The sequence below is a fragment of the Ichthyophthirius multifiliis genome (genome assembly GCF_000220395.1).
Source record: "Ichthyophthirius multifiliis unplaced genomic scaffold scaff_1120509251144, whole genome shotgun sequence".
NCBI classification, from domain to species: Eukaryota; Ciliophora; class Oligohymenophorea; order Hymenostomatida; genus Ichthyophthirius; species Ichthyophthirius multifiliis.
The window spans coordinates 36,454-56,548 of record NW_004086162.1 but is presented as its reverse complement, the minus strand read 5'-3'; the positions used below and the strand labels follow the sequence as shown (position 1 = coordinate 56,548).

At 16.7% G+C, this 20,095-nt stretch overlaps 6 protein-coding genes across 6 annotated transcripts, besides 20 other annotated features; 4 read left to right on the top strand and 2 right to left on the bottom strand. All coding sequences in view use genetic code 6, as the record gives it.

Moving 5' to 3' along the window:
* Window positions 1-880: 880 nt before the first annotated feature.
* Window positions 881-2,068, top strand: IMG5_148610 (oxidoreductase, putative; the record flags this gene model as incomplete). The annotated part of the gene is made up of 2 exons (XM_004030968.1): window positions 881-1,063; window positions 1,259-2,068. The coding sequence occupies 2 exons, from the start codon at window positions 881-883 to the stop codon at window positions 2,066-2,068; spliced, it is 993 nt and encodes a 330-aa protein (XP_004031016.1).
* Window positions 2,069-4,033: 1,965 nt separating this feature from the next.
* Window positions 4,034-4,062: a microsatellite.
* A 1,304-nt stretch (window positions 4,063-5,366) lies between these two features.
* Window positions 5,367-5,404: a microsatellite.
* Window positions 5,405-5,485: 81 nt separating this feature from the next.
* Window positions 5,486-5,540: a microsatellite.
* A 108-nt stretch (window positions 5,541-5,648) lies between these two features.
* Window positions 5,649-5,710: a microsatellite.
* Window positions 5,651-5,693: a microsatellite.
* Window positions 5,711-6,162: 452 nt separating the features above from the next.
* Window positions 6,163-6,911, top strand: IMG5_148600 (hypothetical protein). The gene is made up of 2 exons (XM_004030967.1): window positions 6,163-6,273; window positions 6,349-6,911. Exons 1-2 carry the CDS (start codon window positions 6,242-6,244, stop codon window positions 6,677-6,679), a joined length of 363 nt encoding a protein of 120 aa, XP_004031015.1. The 5' UTR covers window positions 6,163-6,241; the 3' UTR covers window positions 6,680-6,911.
* Window positions 6,912-7,824: 913 nt separating this feature from the next.
* IMG5_148590 (hypothetical protein) lies at window positions 7,825-8,759 on the top strand (the record flags this gene model as incomplete). The annotated part of the gene is made up of 3 exons (XM_004030966.1): window positions 7,825-7,831; window positions 7,867-7,973; window positions 8,280-8,759. 3 exons carry the CDS (start codon window positions 7,825-7,827, stop codon window positions 8,757-8,759), a joined length of 594 nt encoding a protein of 197 aa, XP_004031014.1.
* Window positions 7,990-8,031: a microsatellite.
* Window positions 8,760-8,889: 130 nt separating the features above from the next.
* Window positions 8,890-8,965: a microsatellite.
* Window positions 8,899-8,958: a microsatellite.
* Window positions 8,966-11,081: 2,116 nt separating the features above from the next.
* Window positions 11,082-11,775, top strand: IMG5_148580 (protein kinase domain protein; the record flags this gene model as incomplete). Its single annotated transcript, XM_004030965.1, has 3 exons — window positions 11,082-11,333; window positions 11,389-11,517; window positions 11,725-11,775. The coding sequence occupies exons 1-3, from the start codon at window positions 11,265-11,267 to the stop codon at window positions 11,773-11,775; spliced, it is 249 nt and encodes an 82-aa protein (XP_004031013.1). The 5' UTR covers window positions 11,082-11,264.
* A 217-nt stretch (window positions 11,776-11,992) lies between these two features.
* On the bottom strand, window positions 11,993-13,520 carry IMG5_148570 (hypothetical protein; the record flags this gene model as incomplete). Its single annotated transcript, XM_004030964.1, has 6 exons — window positions 11,993-12,215; window positions 12,265-12,675; window positions 12,738-12,893; window positions 12,935-13,091; window positions 13,137-13,233; window positions 13,281-13,520. The coding sequence occupies 6 exons, from the start codon at window positions 13,518-13,520 to the stop codon at window positions 12,089-12,091; spliced, it is 1,188 nt and encodes a 395-aa protein (XP_004031012.1). The 3' UTR covers window positions 11,993-12,088.
* Window positions 13,097-13,134: a microsatellite.
* Window positions 13,521-13,898: 378 nt separating the features above from the next.
* IMG5_148560 (hypothetical protein) lies at window positions 13,899-15,289 on the bottom strand (the record flags this gene model as incomplete). The annotated part of the gene is made up of 3 exons (XM_004030963.1): window positions 13,899-15,065; window positions 15,121-15,185; window positions 15,226-15,289. Coding segments are annotated over 3 exons (1,089 nt in total), but the record flags the coding sequence as incomplete, so codon positions are not given.
* Window positions 14,286-14,325: a microsatellite.
* Window positions 14,291-14,341: a microsatellite.
* Window positions 15,186-15,298: a microsatellite.
* Window positions 15,194-15,259: a microsatellite.
* Window positions 15,195-15,263: a microsatellite.
* Window positions 15,299-16,375: 1,077 nt separating the features above from the next.
* Window positions 16,376-16,411: a microsatellite.
* A 73-nt stretch (window positions 16,412-16,484) lies between these two features.
* Window positions 16,485-16,530: a microsatellite.
* A 300-nt stretch (window positions 16,531-16,830) lies between these two features.
* Window positions 16,831-16,867: a microsatellite.
* Window positions 16,834-16,881: a microsatellite.
* A 3,175-nt stretch (window positions 16,882-20,056) lies between these two features.
* Window positions 20,057-20,093: a microsatellite.
* Window positions 20,060-20,090: a microsatellite.
* Window positions 20,094-20,095: the final 2 nt, after the last annotated feature.

Genomic DNA, 20,095 nt, shown 5'->3' with positions numbered 1-20,095 from the left:
TATTGAGTATTTTACCCTATAATAACTTTTTTGTGAATAATAGAAAAAAAAAAAAAAAAATTAAACACTTTAATAATTAGCAATTGTTTTATTTCAATTTAAGTTTTGATATGATATATATAAACCTTAATTGATAATTATTCATTTCCTTTTCTTAAATTAAATAGAGCAAAATAATCAGAAATTGCTCAAAAATATAATTGCTTATCATTTGTTGAATTAAATTATTATTGAAAAAATAAATTTACTGAAATTCTTTATGAGAATAATTTATTTAAAAAAAAATCAACTTCATAATAAATAAATTTTAAAAAATTCCTTTGATTGTGATTTCAAGCGTACATTAAATGAAATTAGTAAAGAATTTGGCAAAGAAATTATACTGAAAATGCTTTTTAATTGATTGAAAGTAATTGATGAAAAAACCGATTCTTATCACGGATTTTATAATTATTTGAACCATGTTTTTAAATATAATAAATGCAATTCTAAATTAAGCTTTCAATATATTTATGAGTTAAAAAGCGAGTTTTTTATCAATAAAGAAACAAAAGACTTAAAAAATATTTAGTTATGTCCTTTAAGAATAATAATGATAATATATGAAATGAAAAAAATGGAAATAATAAATTAAATTTATATTGAATAATTAAATCATTGATATATTTTTTATTTTATATATTTATTGTAATTTTTATTTTACCAATTTTATTTTTTCTATTTTTATTTCGTGTTTTTTATTTAAACAAATGTTTTTATATTTATATTTGCTAATGTTTTTTTTAATTTTTAAGATACTTTTTTTTAAATTATATATTAAAAATAATAATAATAAAATAATTATTTATATTTAGATTTTTAATAAAATTAAAAAACTAAAATGTTTAGCTATTGGGATAAACAACATTTCTTAGAAAACCATGATGTAATAATAGTTGGGGGAGGTATAGCTGGACTTTCTTGTGCTTCGTCTATACTTGAAACATATCCTTCTAAAAAGGTCATTATATTAGAAAGAGGATAGATACCATGTGGAGCATCAACTAAAAATGCAGGATTTTTAGTAAATTATGAATTTGATGATTTTATAGAAAGCTTAGAAAAAAAAGGAGAGGAATTTGTTTTATAAGAATTTATGAAAAAAAATTTATCTATAGAATTATTAAAAAAAAGATTAAATCATTAGAAAATAGATTACTAATAAAATGGCTATTATAATATATTAGGAGAAGAATTTAATAATATTTCTATTGATTAGCTTAAATAACTAGTAAAAAAATCTAATGATATTTTAAGAAAATACTTTCCTGAAGATGTATTTATTATAAAAAATGAAATAGTAGAAGAATGTGGATTCAATAAATAGAATATTAAATATATAGTATAAAATAGACTTTGCGGTCAAATAAATGTTGGAGATACTATAAAGGCTTTAATATAATATGTTAGTACAAAAGGAGGCTTATATTTAACTGGTTGTGAAGTAATGAATTATGAATAATAAGGATATGAAATTGTGAAAGTTGAAGTAAAATGCTCTATAGATAATAATCAAAAATATATTTTTAAAACAAAAAATTTAATTCTTTGTACAAATGGCTTTACAAATAACTTGATAAAAGAAAATATGGATATGATACCTCTTAGAGGTTAAATTATTATGACAAAACCTATTCAAAATTTAAAGGTAAAAGGTCTTTTTTGTGCGGACTATACTTCATATTATTTTCGAGTCTTTGATAATAGAATTTTAATTGGAGGAGGTCTCTTAGATGCTTATGAAGAAGAATAAACTACTGAATTTAAGAACAGTGAAGCTATTAAGAATAGACTTTTGAATTACTTAAAGGAATAAATATTACCGAATACTGACTTCGAAGTTGATTTTAGTTGGTCTGGCATTATGTGTTTTTCTAAAAAAAATATAGAATGTAAAGATTATATTATTTAGAAAATTGATAGAAATGTATTTTTCGTAGGAAGATTTTGTGGGTGGGGTATGTGTATGGCAAGCTTAGCTGGATAGGAAACTAAAGATTTAGTTTTTAAAAATTTTGGAAAACTTTGATAATTAAATATTATTAATACAAACAAAATAGATATATTTTTCTAATATACTTGTTTAAAATTTTTTTTATTGTTTCTGTCTTTTTTTAAAAAAAACTAAACCAAAAAAAAAAAAAAAGAAAAATAGATAATAACATTTTTTTTTTAATTGGTTCTGAGTTTTTTTTAAAAAAAAAAAAACAAAAAAAACAATAAAAAATATATTTTCTTTTTATTTTATTTTATTTTAAAATCTAAACAAATTACTAAGGTTCTAACATTTCTAAAAAAATTATCAATAAGTTATAAAAAATTATTTTAATTTAGCTGGATATAGTTTAATTCTTTATAATTTACCAAAACAAAACTTTCATATGTTTTGGTTTTTTTATATTATTACTCGAAATTGCATTATATTAATCATAGAAAAATTATGAAATTTAAAATTGTTTTTCTATTTAAACCTTCTTAATATTTTTTTTAAAATCTTTATATTAATTTTAATTTTTGGTTTAAAAAATGATTTATTAGAAAATCATAATTATAAATTAATTATAAATTATCTTTTAGATAAAATACAAATAAGCTATTAATTATATTCTAATCTTTTATATTAAATAAAGTAATGATTTATTTGATGTTAAAATTTATTTTTTAATTAAACTCAAAATTAATTATATATATAATTGATATAATCAATAAGCATATTTAAATTATAAAAATGTTTTTGTTATCATAAGTTTCCATAAATAAATTCAAGCAAATTTATATTTAAAAAGTGAATTGTATAATAAAATAATTAATATAAATTAAAAGTTTAATATATATAAATATGTGATTTTAGTAAGAAGTAGTAAAATATATAATAAAAAGAATTTTTATATATAAATACTTTTTTAATAGATTTTTATTTCTGTCTCTAATTAAATATTAATTTTATTATTTTTTATATAAACTTTTAAATCTATAAGAAACAAAAAAGCATCTTTGTTTGAAATTTTTATATATATAAATACGTTTATAATTAGTTTTAAATGTATTTATTAAAAAATGAAATGAATATTTTATTTAATATATTAAATAAAGAATTAAAATAAATATTTGTATATTTTATTATTTATTTTAATTGAAATTATATTATTTGATGGTTTATAATAACACAATTATAAATTTAAAAACAGATAATGAAAGTATTGTTGTTGAAAAATCATATTTTTATGTCTCAATACTAGAAATATATCCCTAAAAATAAGTAATAATACTAGAAAGATGATAGAATCCATAAGGTGCATATACCGAAAATCATAGTTATTTAGTTAATTATAAATTCGATGAATTCATATGATTTTAAATAAATATGAAGAAAATCAGATAATAAAAAGATTTAAATATTTCTAAATATTTAATAATTGAATTTTTATTTTATTTATGGTTAGAATATATCTTATGAATTTCGTAGCTTTTCTATATGAGTTTTAACTTGTTAATTAATAAATTTTTAAGCTTAAATATTAATTCTTTTTATTTATTAAAAAATATAAAAAATATTTTACGCTTAAAAAAAAATAATATAAAAAATTTAATATTATAAATATAAATTTCATTATGCTCTTTTCACGACTTAGTTTAAAAAATTAATTGTCATTTTAGTAAATTATAAAGCTTAAAAAAATGTATTATTTTTGCCAAAAATATGTTTTTTTAAGATAATTAATTAATAACTACAAAAGAAAGGAAACGAAAAACTTTAAACCTTTTAAGAAAAAAATAACATAAAGATTATTTTAATATAATATAATTAAATTATTAAGATTTTAAAATATGAAAATAAAAAATACAATGATATTGAAAAAAACACTTTCTTTGATAAATAAGAAATTGATGATTTCAATAAAAAGAAAAATACTAAAAACTAAAAACTAAGAAAACTATAAATAAATATAAAATATTTTTCTTATTATTGAAAGGAATATATTGTAATCATGTGATTAAATAATTTTAATTAAATATATTTTAGATTTAGAAATAATAAAAACCAAAATATTTTTAGAGATGGAAGAAGCTAAGATAATTTTATCTTTAAATAATATTAAATATAGAATAAAAAAAATTATATTTTGTATTATATATTATCAAAAATTTATAAATTATTTTACATAATTATATATTTATAACTAATCAAATAGTTAAAAAATAAATATATAATATGATTATTTGAAAATATTAAAAATTAATCAAAAAAAAAATAATATAGATATAAAACATGAATTAATATTAAACAATAAAGATATTTATTTTATAATTGAAAATTTATAAAAAAAAAAAAAATACATAAAAATCATTTTCAATTTTATCTTATATTATTTCATAAAAATATTCGATCTAAAAATTATTAAACCCCTAAAGGAATATAAACAGGAACTAATTAACTCCAATGATTTAAATCCTACTCAGATTCTTTATATAGAAAATCCATTGAATTTACTAAAGACTATTATAAATTGCTCTTGTCTTCTTCAAACAAATACATAACGATTCCCCAGCATAAAGCAGCTAATAAAGGAAAAAAAATTATATTTGGTAAAATTCCCTTTTTTTATAAATTTTAGCATCCTGCAGAAATATTTCTTGAAAATAAATATAATACAATTTAACTATTAACAGCAGTTTTTTGTCCAAAAATATAATTACCAACTATAAAACCAGATATTAGGCTATGCTTCTTATCTTAATTACCTCTGTAATGATTTAATAGTTCAACTATAGATTTATAAAGAAATACATAAATTCCTAAATTTTTTCCATGTTCTATTGTTGGCTAAATTATGCTTTTTAATTTGTCTTACAATTTTCCATCTTTAAATAATAATGTCATTACTAATGCATGAAAAAAACGAACTTTACATCCATAATAAACACCATTTCTTAAGCCTTTTAAACACCTTAAAATAGCTAATGGTTCATGTAAATCCTCCTTTTGGATCGAATGGGATTAGTTTTTTGAAAAAGGGGCTTGCTTTTATTCTTTTTCTTAGTACTGTTCTTTGGTAGTTTAAGAATTATTATTTTCCATATTTTAATTTAAATTTTAAATATATAATAATATATTTTAAATCAGCAAACATTAAAAATATATAGATTTTTTTTTATATTATTATTTATAAATTTTTCTATTGTATTTATGTTAATTTATAATTTTGTATTAGAATTAGTTATTAAACATAGAAAAATTTAAAACAGATGTCTTTTTATTATAATACAGCATTTATTAATATTTAAATATATTTTAATTGTTATTTTAAAATAAAAAATTATACAGATTAAAAAAGAATTTTATTTTTAAAAAATAATATTATTTATCACTAAATTATATCTTTTTATAATACATAAGTATAATCAGAATATTTATAAATAAAAAATAAGTGAAAAATTAAAAGACATTTATAAAATTAAAAAAAATAGTATTTAAAAATTATAAAATAATTAATATTTATTTATAGAGTTATTAATTATATTTATTCCTAAAAAATAAATTAATATAAGAATAAAATATAAGGTAATATTGTACAAAATTATATTTTTATATATTTCAAATTATATAAACATATATTATAATATAAATATTATATTTATACATATACTTATTAATTAATTATATTTTTATTTTTTAATTCAAATAATAAAATATATTTTAAAAAATGCATTTTTTAAATCATATTTAAAGTTTGTTACTTTTCTCGCTATTTTTTTAAATATTTAAAACAAAACTTTATAAAAATTTAAATTTGATTGTTTTTAAACATATTTTGTTGTTTATTTCAAAATTTTTGATTCTGCTTATCATTTTTATATTGTATAATATTTAAATTTATTTAAAGATTCTAAATAAATAAATAATTATTTTAATAAAATATAATTTTTTAATTATTTTATATATTTTTATTTGTATAAATTAATTACATAATCTAAATTAATTTCATATTAAATAAATTCAAAATTTATTATTTATTATTAAATAAAATTTGTAGAAGATAAAAAAAGAAAACTTCCAATAAATATAATAAATATATTAAAAAAAAAATGAGTAAGAAACTATAGTTCTAAAGTATGAAAATAGAAATAGACTCTAAACGTATAAATTGGTAAAACATATTTTCCCGATATTTAAATCCATAATGCCTACATATCTTAGACAATGTTTAAGACTCAAAGTTAAACAATAGTTAAGTAAAAAATATATATATATATATATATATATTTTAAAAAAGAATCTAAATAATATATAATTTTAAATAAAAATAGAAGCAATAAAATATATAACTGCAATATTTTTTAAGAGGTCTATAATTAGAATAAGAAAATGCTTAAGATTAATAGTCTGAGAAAGTTTTATAAGAATATACAAATGGATTTAAATTATAAAAAGATTCTTTGTGCGCCTATAGATTGTTCGAAATATATAGTGATAAAACAAAAACATAAAAATTAGAAGTAATTTTGTACAAACAAAAAAATATACATATATATAAAAAATAAAAAAGCTTAATTAATAAAAAACTTTATTCTTTTTGCTTACTTCAGCAGCATTGCTTAATTTCTAATATGGTGGAAAGCTAATAAAAATTTCAAATGATATAAAAAGATTTATAAATTTATATGAAGGAGGAATAGGAGTATACCAAAACTTAATGGAAACATTTAATTAAGAATATTTTAATTAAAGAGAAAGAGATATATTAAAATTAATTTTTAGTATATAATACTGTGAAGCAGAAAAACAATAAGAAATATATTAACAATTTTTATAAGAAATAGATGAAATAAGAAATGAATTTGAATTTAACTTACTAATAAATTATTTAAGTTAAAACTATTTTTAATGTTTTAGCTGTATAGATATATTACATAAATTGTAAAAAACAAAAGAAGAAATTATTTTAAATACATTAAAAAGCATATTTTAAAACGTTCAATTTTTTTCTTAATTTAATGATTTAGAAGAAGATTAATTTTATTAGAATACTAAAATTTACTTTTTCCAAGTTTATTTTTTAATTAAATATTTTCTTCCAAAAATGCTTTTAAATGTAAATATTTGCAAACTAATTTTGAATTCTAATGATTTAATTTATAAAAGCAAATTCTCAAAAGAATAATTAAAAATAATTTCTCTAAGAATAAAAAGCAGTCTTCTTGAAAAAGGTTTAGGATAATAAATAAATATTTAATAAGCACTTGAAATTACAAAAGAAGAATTTTAATTAATTACAAATGATTAAAGTCATAAATCTTATGTTTAATTTTAAATTGCTAATTTGAATTTAAAGTCAAAAGGATTAGAGTAAAAAAATAAATATCATTTTTATTAATTATATTTAAAAAATAATAGTAATTAAACAGAAGAATTATTTTTAGAAAGCTTAAAATTATTTGAATAAAGAATTTAAAATTCCGATAAAGGGGTTTAAGATTAATTCTACAGTATGTATTATATATCAAGAATAAAATAAAAGTTAGATAAAAAATTCACTGTAGAAGAAGTGAATCAAATCCAAAAATAAGCACTAGATCTATATAATTAAAACACTTAAATATTCAAGAAATGTAAAACCTTATAATTTGAAATATTAAGAAAAAAACTACAAAACTAATCATAAAAAAGCGACTAATATTAAGATTTGGTAACTTAATTCGAAACTTTTTACAAAAAATTGAACGTTTAGAAAACATGTGAGATAGAAGACTTGATTTTACTTGAAAATATAAACTAAATAACTTATGAAGGGTTAATAATTAATAATTAAAATTAATTTTAAACAGATTAATAGGGTTTAAGCAAATTAAAATCTTAGTAAAATAAAAAATTTGAAGAAATAATACAAAAAAATAAAAATGGTTTACCAGTTATAATAAAAGAAATTGTTTTAGTAAATAAAAATTAAATTGATAAATTATAAAATTATTTTGAAAATCTTTAAAATATTTAAGGACTTTAAAAAATACAAAAAATCGCTTATACAAGAAAAACAGAAAAAAGTCCTATTTATATTTACCTTGTCTTTTAAGTTTATTAATTAAACTTATATTAGTCAATATAATCTACTTAATTGTATGAATTAAATGATAAATTTAATGTTTGTTAAAAAATATTTGATCTAATTTAAGAATTACATACAAAAAATTATTATGATTTTATAATTAAACCTTATAATATATTTTTAAATAAAAATTAGGAACCTTCTATCGATATTTTTTTTAATAAATAGACTTTTTCTAACGAATAATAAACACAATTTTCTTATATTGCTCCAGAAGTTTATATTCGTAACAAATAATTAACAAATAATTTTAATGAATAAAGTGCTGTTTGGAATTTAGGAATGATTGTTTGTTTCATTTTTTTCCTAATAGATGTAGAAGCAGTAGAGACACCGTAATAAAACATATAATAAAATTCTTTTAAATTAAATGCTTATTCTTTAGGAAGTAATTATTACTTAGACTTGGTAAGAGAGTTAATTGAAAATATGACCTTCATAGCAACTGAAAATAGAATTTCTATTGAAAAAGCTTATAATAAATTCAAAAAAATAAGAAAAATGTTCTCTGAATAAACTGAGCATGGAGTTGAAAGTAATTATCTTGTTTATCATTCAAGAATTAATTTTGCAGGAGAAAATAATATTGACACTTGTACTAAATATGATATATGATATAGGTTATTCAAATTATGACTATTAATATAAAAGATTATTTTATATTTAATTATTTTATTTTATTTTTTTAAAAAAATATAATTAATTATATTTAGAATATTTATAAAAATTTGAAAATGCAATGATAAAATAATTTTATATATATAAATAGATATATAAATATATTATATATATATATATATATATATATATATATTATTATAATTCTTATTATAAAAACTAAATACTAGCAATAATAATATAAACTAAATAAAAATATATTAGAAATATGTAATATTATTATATAAAAAATTATAAATTATATTTTATGTTAAATCATGTCATAAATAAAACTAAATATTTTAAATTAATTAATAAAATCACAAATATTATCAAATTGACTTTAAAATGCAATAACAAATAAATTGACAAAATATTATCTAAAAACCTTTTTTTAAAATAAATTACATTCACTTAAATCTTAGATAAGTATAATAAGTTAAAATTAATATTAGTATTGAATTTCTAGTAAAAAGATGATTAGTGATTTTACAAAACAAAGAAATTGAAATTATAATAAAATAATAAGAAGTAAAAATAATGAGATAATTCTTAATAAAAAAAGACAATTAATAGTAAGACTCTTCTAAAGATAAAATATAAATTTTTAAAATCTAAATATTTCCAGTATAAAAATGTTTTGGAAAAAGATTTATTAATTAAAAACTATTTCTCATAAAAAGAATATAATGAAGAAAATTTCAAATTTCAAATTAATTAATATAATAACTAAGTATCTAATTTTGAAAATAAGTAACTTTCATTTTAATTTAAAAAATTATACTTTTAAAATAACAATATAACATTAAATATAATTTTTAATAAATTATTAAACTTACTAATTATAAGTTTTCTAATTATTTTTCTGAATATAATACTCACTAATTATTATTGAGAAAAAAAATTAAAAAAAAAAAATAGGTTATAACATAAACGATTGTTTGTTCCTTAAAGTCAATTTAATTGAAAAAATAAATGAAGTATAAAAAGAAAAATAAGAAACTACTAAAATACAAAAGTTTTTCTATGTTTTTCTATTTTTTATAAAAAAAGATATAAAAGAGAATTATGTATATCATATTTGCTATAATGAGTGTAAATATTAAAAACTTGCAGTCATTTAAATTAAAAATAATAATTGGATTGGAATTTAAATAAAATGACTCTTATAAAAATATCTTAAAATTATCTATTTTTATGGAAAGACATTAATATTTATAAATCCAAATGAAATTGTATAATAAAAAAAAATATGAAAAAAACAAAAGATCTAGAATTAATATTAAAAAGATATCAAAACAGAAGAAAATAAACTCTAAAAACTTAATTACCAAAGTAATTTAAAGATAATTTTTTGTAGAACTTTAGATTATATAAGTCCTGAGATGATTGCAGAAAAAAAAAAAAATATATAATTTTATTGATATTTGGGGTATTTTTGTTTTAACTTATAAATTGATTTTTGGAAGATTTCCATTTGCAGGATAAATAAAAATTTTAGAAAGTTTTAAAATTAATATTTTTTTAATATATTTTTTATTTAATATGATAAATAAATAAGAATTAAGTTTAATTTGATTGACCGACCGAATTTTAAAATATATTTTTAAATTATTTTATAAAATTTCTGATAAAAAAATAAGTTTAAAAGAAACTTTAAAGCATCCGTTTTTAAAAATCTTAAAGAAAAATGTTAATATTAGTATTATTTAATGATTTTGATATTTTATTTTTTTAAAAAGTATTTATTGAACTAATAATAATCTAATTTTTTGTTTTTTTTATAACGTTAATAATAATAATATATTATAATTTTAAATTTTGATTTTTTTAATAAAATTAATTACTTAAATAAAATAAATAAATAATTATAATATCTTTTATATATATAATTTTTAAATATATGATTAAATCAGATTTTTTTAAAAATAAAGAATCAATTATCATAAATAAAAAATACAAATTAATTTAAAAAAATAATTAAAAAAAACATGTAAGAGAATAAAGTTGACCCTCCACCACATAACAGTTCTCATTACGGAAAAATAGAGTTTTGGGAAAAAAGATATTAAACGTAATTTTTTTTTTAAAAGTAAGAAATAAATATAATATTAAAAAAAAATAGAAATACAAAACCGTTTGATTGGTACTAAAATTATGATGGAATAAAAGATATAGTTACTTAATATATAAACAAAAATCTAAAATATTATATGTAGGATGTGGATCTTCTCGTAAAATTAAAAATAATAAATAAAAATATTTTAATAAAAATAAAGTTGTAAATGAAGAAATGTATTTTGAAGGATATTAGAATATAACAAATATTGATTATTCAAATAATCTTATAAAACACTTAAAAGAGAGATACTCTGAAGGCTTTGCAAACACATTTAACTGTAATAAAAATAATAAAATTTAAAAAATATCTTAAAAATAGTTGAATTATGCGATGTGAGATTTATGAAATAAAAATTTTAAGATGAATAATTTGATTGTGTAATTGATAAAGGTACATTAGATTCTGTTTTGGTAATCACACAATAAATAAAAAATTAATTTTTTTTTTTCTTTTCTAAAAATTAAGTGTGGAGACTATTCAAAATAGAACTCTTTTAAAATGCTATCTGAAATAACAAGGGTTTTAAATAATGATGGAGTTTATATTTGTGTAACATATGGTGAAGAAAAAAAAAGATAATTATTATTGGAAAATGTAAAAAATAAATATTTTTTTTGAAATAATAAAATAAAAAAAGCATTTATTTTAATGGTATGTTAAAAAAGTGTATAAAATTTATAAACCTCATGTAAATGCATAAAATGATAATTTTGATTATACAAAATCGGATAATTATCATTATATATATGTTTGCAAGAAAGTAAATACTTATTTTTTTAATTTTATTTATAAATTAATTAGGGAGAATAATAATCTGTTTTGGGCAATATAAGAACTCATTTACTTTAATGATTTCTAAAAATTTTTCTTTTATCATATACTATATTTTTTAAAAAAGTTTAATTTATATTGTATAAAAAAAAAAATATAAATAATATTTTTTTGAATATAAATTATTATTATTAAATTAAATATAAAAACTTTTCAAAGAAATTTGAAAATTATAAATAAACAAAAATAACAAAAATTAAAATAATATAAATTGAATTCGCTTAGTTGCATTAAATTATTTCTTATTTGAAAAACTAATATATATTATAAAAATAAAAACACAAAATAATTATAAATATTACATATATTTGTACTAAAATTATCTATTTTTTGATCAGTTCTTGTTTACTTGAGGGATTGATTCAAAATAATCTATTGAATTTTCTACGATATTAAATATATATTCAGGATTAGGTTTTTCTATTTCTACGTGCCTTATAATGTCATGAGTTTTATGAAGTCTATAAATATTTAATATATAAATAATAAAAATAAAAATATTAATCATACTTAGAGGAGAAAGGGAGAAACATATTAACGAAAAATTACATTCCATAATCATAATAATCACTGTCAATTTTCATATTTAAATATTATTAATATAAGTAAGTTAAATATTTAGTTATTTCACATATTTCAAAAGACAATAAATTAAATGATTTTTAAGAATAATTCTCCTATTCAATTAAAATATGATTTTATTTTAAAATTGCCCAAAATGCATAAGCCTTATAAAATAACATACCCGCTTTTAAAAAATCGAAAACTCCTGATTATATTTCATTTTAAATTTCCATTAACCTTTCATATGAAATAGAAAGCTTACTAAAAGATGTTTTACATACTTAGCATAATAATTTATATTCTCTCATAATTCTTAATTTCTCAATATACAAACTGTTTGCATTAGTTTCAATAATTCTAATAATTTTAAAATAAATAAATAGTATTTTTTTCATTTAGTTGATTATATTTTTATTTACAGTTTCACTGAGTAAAATACAGTCTATTTAAATTCAGGAATTAATGTATTTTATTTTTATACAAGAAAATATAATACATCATTAATTACATTATTAAGTCTTCTAATTGGCTAAACTCCTGTGTGAAAAATATTTAAACTTTTATTAATTTCAGTTCTATTTTTTTTTTGTATATATACAATATTGTAATAATTTACATAATTTTCTCTATTTCTTTAAATGGCTTCTCTTCATTAAATGTTTAATTAATATATTTAAGAACGAATTAAATGTGATGGAAAGCATCTAATTAAAACGAAAATGCATATGAATATCTCGTAATCATAATTTCTGCAGCACAAGCTTCAGGGTTACCTTTTTATATTTTTTAATATATTTGTATATTTTTTAATTATTTACTATTCTCTTCAGTTGAATATTCTTATATATCTTTAGAAATAAATGTTTTGTATCTAAATTTTGGTTTTTAAGCTTCCTTGAATCCTATAATAGCTAACTAAACATTATAAAAATATATACATATAATAAATTCATATTATTTACTATTTCGACATTAGTTTTTAAATAATCATCATATATTTTTACATAATTTGATAAACCATCATTTAAGTTCATAATCTCAATTATTTTATTATAATTCATACAAGTTTTGTATTACAATCTTAATTAATCTACTTGTTTTAGATACTACAAAGTTTATAAATCTAACTAAGCAGCAGGTAAAGGTAATTCTTGTAATTTAGTATCATCTTATATTTCAGGTATTTGGAAAAAGTAAATCATTTTATTTTTTAGACTTAAAAATCTATTTTAATTATAATTATTTTTTTTATTAGTTAAATATTAATTTTTTGATATCATCTAATTTTATTATTTTATAGAAAAAAATATAATATAGATTATATAAATTTTTAAAATAAAATTATGTTAAAAAATGCAATAACTATATAAAATTTCGAAATATTTCTTTAAAAATCTGATAAAAATGAAATTAAAAAGCTTAAAAATATTCAATTAATATATATATTTAAAATAATTATCTTAAATATTAATTTTTTATATTATCATAAACAAATTAAAAATAGATTAAATTAAATAATATAATTATATATTTTAATTATAAAATATAAAATTAATTTATATAAATGTGAATAATTATTTATATTATATTTTTTTTAATTATGTTTAAATAATTTTTATAAATACTAACTAAAAATAAAAAATAAAATTTTTATCTTAAATACTAACCTTATTTATTATTTTACAAATAAAAAAAATCTTATTCTAATTTATAATATAAAAAAATACTTTCGAACATACCAAAAAATTTAGAATAAGAAAAAAACATCTCCCAATATGAACTCACTTCATTTTCTACCTCCTTATTTAGCAGGAGCGGGAGCACTTTTTTATTCTTTAGCTTATCCTTATTAGGGTTATTATTTAGTTTAATTAGTAGCAGCACCTTATTTAACAGCGGTTGGTTTTTAATCTTTAGCAGCAGTAACAGTCTTTTAGACAGGAGCCTATTTAGAAACAGTAGTGGCAGCAACTTTAGTACCAGTAGAGGCAAGTTTAGCACCAGTAGTAGCAGGTTTAGCACCTTATTTAGCATCAGTTTTTTAAACAGCAGTGGTGGTTTTTGCTTTGTTGTCAACTTTTTAAGCAGCAGATTTAGTTTCTTATACAGTCTTTTTAGCAGGTTCTTCGGGTTTAACTGCTTAGGTATTTCTTTGTTTTCTCCATTCAACTAAGAATTTTTCGTATTCTTCTCTAGCGGCCTTAGTTTTGGTAGCTCTAGATTTCTTCTCCAAAAGATAAACTCTTTTTCTTCTCAATCTTTCAGGTGTAATTAATCTTTAAATTTTAGGACATTTAGTTCTTTCTTTTCCGCTTCCAGATTTGAAAGTTCTTCTAATAACTGATTTTTTAACCAAAATTTAATCATCTTCTTTCTTTAATCCGAATAATTTTCTAATTTTATTAGCTCTTTTAGGTCCTAATTTTCTTGGTAAATTAACATCAGTTACTCCTTCAATTTCTTTTTCTCCTTTTTTTACTACTTATAAAGCCAATACTCTCATATCAGGTCCAACGATACATCCTCTGACTGATTTTCTCTTTTTGAAACCACTTCTTCTTTCAGTGAAGCAAGAATGACCAGCTGATAAAAGGAGTCTAACTCTTCCTTTAGCGAATACACCTTGTTTCATGGGAAATCCTTATTTATCATTTCCTCCTGCAATTTTAAATACATATCCTTTGAATTCATCTCCTAAAGAATCAGCTTATACTTCTTGTCCCATTCTTTTGTCCATGAAAATGTTGCTTTAATATTTTAATATTATTTTTATTTTTTGGATTTTTGTTTATTTTGTTTTACCATTTTTTATCGTCGTCGATTTCAATGCATTTTTATCCACCTGTTACGGGGTAGCTTATGTTGAACTTTTTTTTTTTTTTTTTATATATATATTTTTTTTTTTACTTTCATTTTTTTTTTATATCTTTTTTTTATTTTTCTTTATTATTATTTTGTTTTTTTGGACTTTCTTTTTTTTCGTATTTAATATATATATATAAATTAATTTTTTTTTTTTTCTTCAATAAAATACATTATTGTATCCCTTTAATTTTAATCATTATATTTTAAATTAATTTTATAAAATAATTAAATATATACAAAATAAAATTATTTATTAACTTTATATTAAAAATATTTTTAAATAATAGCAATTAATTTTTTTTTAATTTTCATAATTCTTATATTATTCTTTTCTTCAATAATATATTTTATTATTATTATAAACTCAAAAATGAAAATATAATTTTTTGATACAAGTAATCTTATAACTTATTAATTAAAATTAATAAATATAAATTTATTTAATTTCACATAAATATTTTTATTAAAAAATTATTTAATAATATTTCTTTAATCAATATAATTTAAATTTTTTATATATAAACTTTAATTAATGTAATATACTTTTTAAAGAAATATAAGATATTCATTTTATAATGTTTAAATTATTTTAAATATTATATATATAAAATCATATAAATAAACATAATTAATAGTTTGATAAATTAAAATATAAATATATGTATTTTATCAGTCTATATTTGAAGCAAATACTTATAATATAGTGTCTTTATCAATATCATAATTACCTAATTTATGATGATTTAATAATTCTCTTCCGGAAACAAACAATCTGAAGCGTTTGTATTTTTATTTAAGTTATTATTATGCATAAGCTTTAAATTATAAAACTGTCTAACTTGTTTGTGCTTTGATAACTAAATCTTATTCAATTCCAACTACTCTCAATCTAAACTAAAAAAAAAAAAAAAAAAAAAAATTAAATTTATTTATGATATTATTATCCTACTTGAATTAGTTTATCTTCAAATTTCTAGGTGATATATTTCTCTTTTTTTGATATTTCAGCATATTAAATGGGATTATTTATACAAAATATAGGAATATCATATTTATAGCCTTAATTTTAATTTGAAAAAAATTCATATAATTATATAAAAATTACCTTCTGTGTCATAAGCAATTTAAATAGATCTATTTATTAGTTTAATACCTCCAGCTTATAGTAATCCTAATCCAGATTCTTAAAATAATTTTATTATATATTTTATTTTATGTATATTTTTATACATTCATCCATTTATAGAACTTATCTTATTATAAGCCATACTTAGCTATTTCCTTCAGTTCTTGTAGCTTTATTTTTTATTTAAATATAATATTTTTTTTATATAAAATTTTATATTTATGCATACACCAAAACTCTTCACGTTTTGACTAAATTTCACTCATTGTTAAATTTGTTTTATAAGCATGTGTTCTTTTTATACCACTTGAAGTATATTAATCTCGAATTATATCCTGTATATATTCATATTTTTTATTTACATTAAATGGATGATTAACACTTAACATTTATCCATATTAATTATTTATTTACTGGTCTTATATGTCCATTTAATTAGATGGATTTATTATTTATAAGTCAGATTATTTAGTACAAGCACTTCCCATTTTTATAAATTTATTTATTATTATTTGTAAAAATAAAAAAATAAAACAATTATTAAAAAAAAAAAAATTAAAAATAAAATAATTTTAAAATTTATTTATCATTTAATTTTAGCATTTCTATTTATATATTTAAAATTTTTTATTAACCAACAAATAAAAAATATTTATCTTTAATTAAAGTACTTTGTCTACAATAAATACAAAAAGTAATCATTAATTAATATTTTGTTATTTAATGTTAAAATAAGAATTAGATAAGTTCTAAAATAATTTTAATTATTAATTAAAAAAAAATACTTCTAAATATTTATTTTTAATTTAAATATTTGGATAAATTATTTAAAATTGATTTTTTTTTTTTTTAATTATTATTTTTAACAGAAAAAATTAAAAATGATTTCTTTAAATTAAAGTTTTTCTCATTAACCATAAAACAGATTGAATTATACATAAAGCCAATAATAGTTATAAAATAAAAAATTACTAAAAATTAACAAAAATTTAAATATAAATTCAGAATAAAATATTGTAATCAAGAAAATAATTTTAAATTAAAGTATATGAAATCATATTTATTAAACAAAAAAAGATCAATATCAAATCCTTTAAAAATTTATTAATAAACAGTCCCAGAATCTTCTTAAAATTAAAAGAACAAGTTATCTCCAACAAAAAAGCCAATATATATATACTAAGATGTTAGCAAAATTTAAATAAATAACATTTTATAAGAAGGATATTTATAATAAATTAAAAAATAATAAATAGGGAATGAGTTAACAGAATAAGTTTATAATTCCATAAACAAAGAAATATCAAAATAAGATATATCTAATGATAAACATCAAAAATAATAGATTTAATATGCTTAATAAAAATAAATCTATATATAAAAAAGGAATACTCCAAAATAAATATAAAATGCAACTAATTAAAATGAAAATTCTTACATTTAAAATTAAAAATAGTTTTTAAATAAGCAAAACAATCAATTATAACTATAAAAATAATAATAATAAAACGATTAAACATTAAATATATTTGACTAAAATAATAATTTTAATCAAAATAACATTAATTAAAAAAAGTATTTATATCGAAGCCTGATTAAAAGTTATTAACAGAATAAAGTCTTAAAAATGATTATTTTACTTTTACAAACAATATTAATTAACATTCACCTATTAATCATTTAAATAGACATCCTGTTTTATTAATGAGTTTATAAAATCATACTAGTAATTAAAATAAATTATAAAAAGCTTGCAAAGAAGCTAACTCAAGTCAACAAAACGTATTACATTAAAGTAATATTTATTTTTATCTAAATATATATTTATTTAAGGTTAAAATCCTAATATTCACGTTTAAATACAATAACAAGAAAAAATACAATTAGATGAGTTTAATCAAATAGGAAATATATAATTTAAAGATATAGTAAATAATTAACATTCACCATTATTATCATCATATTAATTATCAGAAATAAAAAAAACTATAATAAATAATTAAAATAAAAGTAGTTAATCAGACTTAATTTTAAATAAATTATAAGACAAATAATGGAGATATACATAATTTGATGTAAAAAAACAAACAAACAAAAAATTAATAAAATAAAAATATTAATTAAAGAGTGATAGATTATTAATGAATTTGCCATAAATATAAATATATTTAAAAACAACTAGGTAGCATAATGAAGATTTGAAAATGCAAATATAATAAGTATTATATGAAAATGAGAAGTTAAGATTAGATTTATGCGAATAAATGATATTTTAAACTAAAGTAATGTAATTACAATCACAAATAGAAAAGTAAAATGAAATAATAATAAACCAAACTACTGAACTTTAAATAAATAAAGAAAATTTAGAAAAATAAATAAGATTACAAACAAATTTATAATAACAACTTGAATAAGAAAACAACTAAAAAAGATAATATTATTAGTTAATATAATAGAAAGAAAATTTAATTAATTAATTCAAATAATAAGTTTTCTAGTTATAGGAAAAAACTAACCATAAAGCTCTAAATATTAAAGAATTAGATTAAAATTAAAACCAAAATTAAGATAATGTTTTATAATTTTAAGAAAATATGATATAGTATCAAGAATAAATTACAAAACTTTAATAGGATAACTTGCAATTATTTGAAAAAAAAGGCTTTATTTAATAAGAAAATTAAGATATATATTATAAACAAAGAAATTAAGAAATATTATATGAAAATTAAGAAGAACTATTAAAAGAGAAAAATAAAGATAGTATAAATAGATTAAAAGTATAATTAAAGGAATCAAAAAGTGATAATTTGGTAACAATTATGGTCTAATAATAAAAAAATGAAAGTGTTCCAATATAAAATAATAATTAAAATTGCTTTTATTAAGTTAAAAGGAATAGTATACCTAATCTAGAAAACGATGATTTAATAAACTTTTAAAATGATAAAGTTACTTAAGAATAAGGTTTATTTATTTTAGATATATTATAAAAAAAAAAAAGATGAAAATTTTAATTTTTTTTAAATAGAATATAAAATCTTGAATAAAAAAATGAAACAAAAAGATTAAGAATGTAAATACTTAAAACTATAGATTTTATAAAAAGAGAACGAATATAAATAAGGATTAATCGAAGTACGATAATAAGCTGAATAATAAGTAAAGTAAATAATAAATACTGAATTTAATAAATAAATAGAATCATTAAAGCAGGAGAAAGATAGAATTTTATAAAAACTAAATAATATAAATGAATAATTAATTTAATCACAAAATTAAATATAAATTTTGAGTTAAAAAAATTAATAATTAGAAAATGAAAGAAATAAAATAAATGAAAATTCAAATAAAAAAATATATATTTTTCAAAAATAATAAATAAATACTTTTCAAAATTTATAAGATTAAATCAATTTAACATAAAATGATTATTGTAAATAATGTTAATAATATTAAAATGAGTATATATATGTTTTTAAAGAAAAAGTTAATTAAATTTTAAATTCTCTATAAAATCAAGAATAATTAAAGTTTTAAAATACATAAGAAGTAAGTAAAGAATGTCAATATACTATTAAAACTTCGGTTATTTAAGAATAAATCGAAAAACTTTAAGAAATTAATTCTAAATTAACTTTCGAAAATCAAACTATTTAATAATAATTAAATGAAAAAAATAATTTAATTAATAATTAAGATATTAAATATAAAAAAGATATTTATTAGTTAAATTAATAAGTAATTTTTTTTTATTTTTTTATTTTTTTATTTTTTTTTAGA